The sequence below is a fragment of the Triticum aestivum genome, chromosome 3B, assembly GCF_018294505.1.
Source record: "Triticum aestivum cultivar Chinese Spring chromosome 3B, IWGSC CS RefSeq v2.1, whole genome shotgun sequence".
NCBI classification, from domain to species: domain Eukaryota; kingdom Viridiplantae; phylum Streptophyta; class Magnoliopsida; order Poales; family Poaceae; genus Triticum; species Triticum aestivum.
The window spans coordinates 152787113-152791578 of record NC_057801.1 but is presented as its reverse complement, the minus strand read 5'-3'; the positions used below and the strand labels follow the sequence as shown (position 1 = coordinate 152791578).

The 4466-nt window shown below is 44.5% G+C and overlaps 1 protein-coding gene across 1 annotated transcript; it reads left to right on the top strand.

Annotated features, from left to right (window-relative positions):
* The first annotated feature begins 1880 nt into the window (after window positions 1-1880).
* On the top strand, window positions 1881-2997 carry LOC123065077 (uncharacterized). Its single transcript, XM_044488444.1, has 2 exons — window positions 1881-2567; window positions 2675-2997. The coding sequence occupies exons 1-2, from the start codon at window positions 1905-1907 to the stop codon at window positions 2687-2689; spliced, it is 678 nt and encodes a 225-aa protein (XP_044344379.1). The 5' UTR covers window positions 1881-1904; the 3' UTR covers window positions 2690-2997.
* The last annotated feature ends 1469 nt before the right edge of the window (window positions 2998-4466 follow it).

The following is a 4466-nucleotide window of genomic DNA, read 5'->3' as shown; positions in this document are numbered from 1 at the left end:
AGATGAGTTTTCGTCCGAAACCCTGATACTTCATAAGAGATTGTCCAGTTTGTACACGAAGTGCATCCCATTTTTGCCGTAACCCTCTCTACTTTTTTGCACATGCTATGCGGGTGAAATGATGATACCTTGCCAAGTTTCAACCTTTTCAGAGTTTATTTTGTAGTGATTTTCACTTTCACAGCGATTTTGCTCTGAAAACAAATCAGTAAATGCATCAAAAATAGCAAATTATGTCAGAAAGGGTTCAAAGTTGATGACGTGGATTTGAATTGTGCATCCGAACGCAAAAGATGTCCGGAGTTATACTAAGTTATTAAAATATTGAATAGCCGGTGTAACAGATGAGTTTTCGTTCGAAACCCTGATATTTCGAAAGAGATTGTCCAGTTTGTATACGAAGTGCATCCAGTTTTTGTCGTAACCCTCTGTAAATTTTTGCACATGCTATGCGGGTGAAATAATGATAGCTTGCCAAGTTTCAACCTTTTCAGAGTTCATTTTGTAGTGATTTTCACTTTCATGGTGATTTAGCTCTGAAAACAAATCAGTAAATGCATCGAAAATAGCAAATTATGTCACAAAAGGTTAAAAATTGATGACGTGGATTTGAATTGTGCATATGAACACAAAAAAAGTCCGGAGTTGTACTAAGTTATTAAAATATTGAATAGCCGGTGTAACAGATGAGTTTTCGTCCGAAATCCTGATACTTCGTAAGAGATTGTCCAGTTTGTACACGAAGTGCATCCAGTTTTTGCCGTAACCCTCTCTACTTTTTTGCACATGCTATGCAGGTGAAATGATGATACCTTGCCAAGTTTCAACCTTTTCAGAGTTCATTTTGTAGTGATTTTCACTTTCATGGTGATTTAGCTCTAAAAACAAATCAGTAAATGCATCGAAAATAGCAAATTATGTCAGAAAGGGTTGAAAGTTGATGACGTGGATTTGAATTTTGCATCTGGACGCAAAAAAAGTCCGGAGTTGTACTAAGTTATTAAAATATTGAATAGCCTGTGTAACAGATGAGTTTTCGTCCGAAACTCTGATACTTCATAAGAGATTGTCCAGTTCGAACCGACTCCTATGTAAACATGTAAAAATATACATAAAAATACATTGTCAGTACCGCTTTTCAGCCAAAACGCGCTAATGCTACAGAGAAATACATCAAAAATACATTGATAATCAATGATCTTTTTGTGTACAATCTGAATTGTCAATATGAGTCCTCTTCGATAGGAACCGGAGAAGACTCATATTGCAGCCACAAATTCTACACATAGAGTTCAATGAAAACTTAGTGGTTGTGATAGTTTGAGAAGTAACATGTTTAAGGTGGTAAAAACTCTGTTAGCGGAGCGAGGTGGGACTAAAAAGCTACTGTCAACTAGGAACCTCTAATACCGTTCTGTGGCACGAACCGATACTAAAGGTGATGGTGGGCCCCCAGCTTGTCCACAGCCTGCAACAACCACTTTAGTACCGGTCCGTGGCACAAACCGGTACTAATGATCTCCGCCCCCCTAGCCGTTTGGACCGGCACTAATGATCAAATTAGTGCCGGTATTGTTACAAACTGGGACTATTGTGCTTCACATTAGATCCTTTTTCTACTAGTGTATGTTTGTACTGTGTTAAAAACCCCCAGAGAAACCGGACTTCTTGTAATCTGCACTGGGAATCATAATTGTAACGCTCAACTTGCCAGTGCAATCTAGCTATATCCCGCGTAGTCAGGGATAACCATATTTATTTGTTGTAATCTGTAAATTTGTCCTGTCAATATCTTGTATTATCGTTGTAATCTTGGAGATCAAGGATCGCCCTCGTATATACATGGCAATGCCCAGGGGCATATCCCGGCAAATCACGGACCCGTTTTTCGGTCGAAATCAAAGATGTCATCAACCGAGAAAACCAATGCTGCCGGCGGCGACAAGCTAAGCATGAAGCTGCTGGTGAACAGCAAGTCCCAGCGCGTGCTGTACGCCGAGGCTGGGAAGGACGTCGTGGACTTCCTATTCTCCCTCCTCACGCTGCCGCTGGGCACGGTGGCCAAGCTGATCGCCGACGACAGCCCCGCGGCCGGCTCCGTGGTCAACCTCTACAGCAGCGTCGACAAGCTCGACGACACCTACATCTGCCGCGACAACGCCAAGGACGCCCTGCTCAGGCCCGCCGGCGGCTGCGAGAGCGGGAAGCTGCTCCAGCTTCCGGAGGCAAAGGCGCCGCAAACCACACTGCAAATCTTCCGCTGCATCGGCACCTACGTACCCAACTGCAGGAGCTACGTGACCATGGTAAGTGGGACGACGTGTGGAAGCTGCGGCGCAAGGATGACGACTCAGGCGCAGCTTGTTGGCTCCGTCGGCGGCGCTGGGTCGCCTGCTGCGGCGGCAGGGGCCGCCGGGTTTGTGCAGCGGATCGTGACGTACACGGTGATGGATGACCTCAAGATCGCGCCCATGTCGACCATCTCCGGGATCACCATCCTCAACACCTTTGGCATCACGGACATCGGCTCGCTCCAGGAGAAGACCGTGCAGCTTTGCTACGCCGAGGTAATGACTGACTACTTGTGCAAATTGATCGTTCAGTTGATTTTGTTTTTCCCTTTCATTAGGACTGCAAGTCTTAGCTCATTCTTTAAGTGTTGATTTTTTGTAAGGTTTGGAGATGCTGAAGGCGTCACTGCAGTCGAAGACTGTTCTCACCGACGTCTTCCTTGGAAAGAAGCGGAAGGCCTCAAGCCCTTGAGCGATATTAGTTGTCACTGCAGTCGAAGACAGTTCTGACTGTTCTCACCAACTTCCTTGGGAAGAAGCGGAACGCCTCGCCCTTGAGCGATATTAGCTGCGGCGTCCTTGTTGATTTTGTTTGCTTTGCTTTGTTGAACATTTTATACAATGTCTGCTCTTAGGAACAGGAAACAAAAACATGAATCCTGTTAAACAAACGTTTTCGTGGAAATGGTTTTGTGAGGGAACATTCTATGATGTGTGTTTGATCCCACGCCTAAATCTTAAAGCGGTGGCACGGCCGCATGTAGCAATCCTCATGGGCTCGCAGTAGGAACTCTGGAAGCATGTATGACAAATTTTCCTGGACATGTGGGCAATTTCCCCTCTCACAATTCTCTCTGCTCCAACATGACAAATCCCCATAGATGAGGTACGAGGATTGAAATGTCTACGCAGCCAATAAAAGGCCTAGGGTTCCCCTGTTTTGGTTGTTCTTAGTTCGGAGAGCTTTGGGTCGGGTCGAGGCAACCAGAAGGGCCACGAGCCTTTATCGTTAGCAACATCCGAGACGAATAGCGGAGCGAGGCTAGATGATATTTAGCTTTTTAATAAAATGCATTTTCATTCAAACATTATATCGAGTCGATACAACCGTAATGAATGGCTCAGTGATAAGTCTAATCGCTTATGTACATGCCTTCCTTCGCTGCTAAGATGGGACCCCAAAAGCCCAAAACACACCAAAAGGTTCTTGACCGCCTCAGGAGGGGGTTTATCATCATACAACATATTGGAAACAGGGGGAACTATAAGAATATGGAGAAGGGCCTTAAACATGTCGAAAATGGCAGCATGACCAAATTTGAGACCGTGCACGCCCTATGCACCGACATGAAAACGTTTCATAAGTTATGCTATATAAGGGTATTAGAGGCATTATAGAGCGGACCTTTTCCCACACCATCTTAGCCTAGACCACCTAGAAGGATTCCAATTTTCTAATAGTGAAACCGGATCGGATAATTTTCGCCTGGATCTGGTTCCAAATCTGGCGGAATGGTAAATGGGAAGAGAAACAACAATCCAACCAGACACAGATAATGAATATCGGATATCTTTGTCAGATTCTAAGTAGGACACAGGACTACGATACCAAATTCTTTGTTTATGGGATCGAGTAATCCAGCCCCAACAATTTGGAATTATTTGGTTTAGCCATTAGTTTATATAGAAAACTGGACTAGGATTTAGGGCATGCATCTTTTTAACATTGCGCTACTTGCAAAGCAGGGATGGGGGCTTCTTCAGAATCCAAATAGTTTGGGTGCAAGGGTACTCAAATCAAAGTACTATCCCCATGGTAAATTTTTGGACACCGTCTTTGCAGCAGATGCATCACAGTGTGGAGAGGTATTGAGGCCGGTCTGGAGCTTCTAAAAAAAGGCATCATATGGCGCATAGGAGATGGTAAGCGTATACAGATCCAACGTGATCAGTGGATCCCTAGAAAGGAAGGCCTCAAGACAGCGTCTTTTATTAGAAGATCGAGGCTCCGTTGGGTTAACCAGCTCTTGCGCCCAGACATGAAAGAGTGGAATGAGGAGTTGGTTAGACAAATCTTCCACTATTTTGATGCGGATGAAATCTGCAAAATCCCTATCCCAAGCTCAACGGCGGAAAATTGTATCGCATGGCACTATGAAAATAATGAAAATTTCT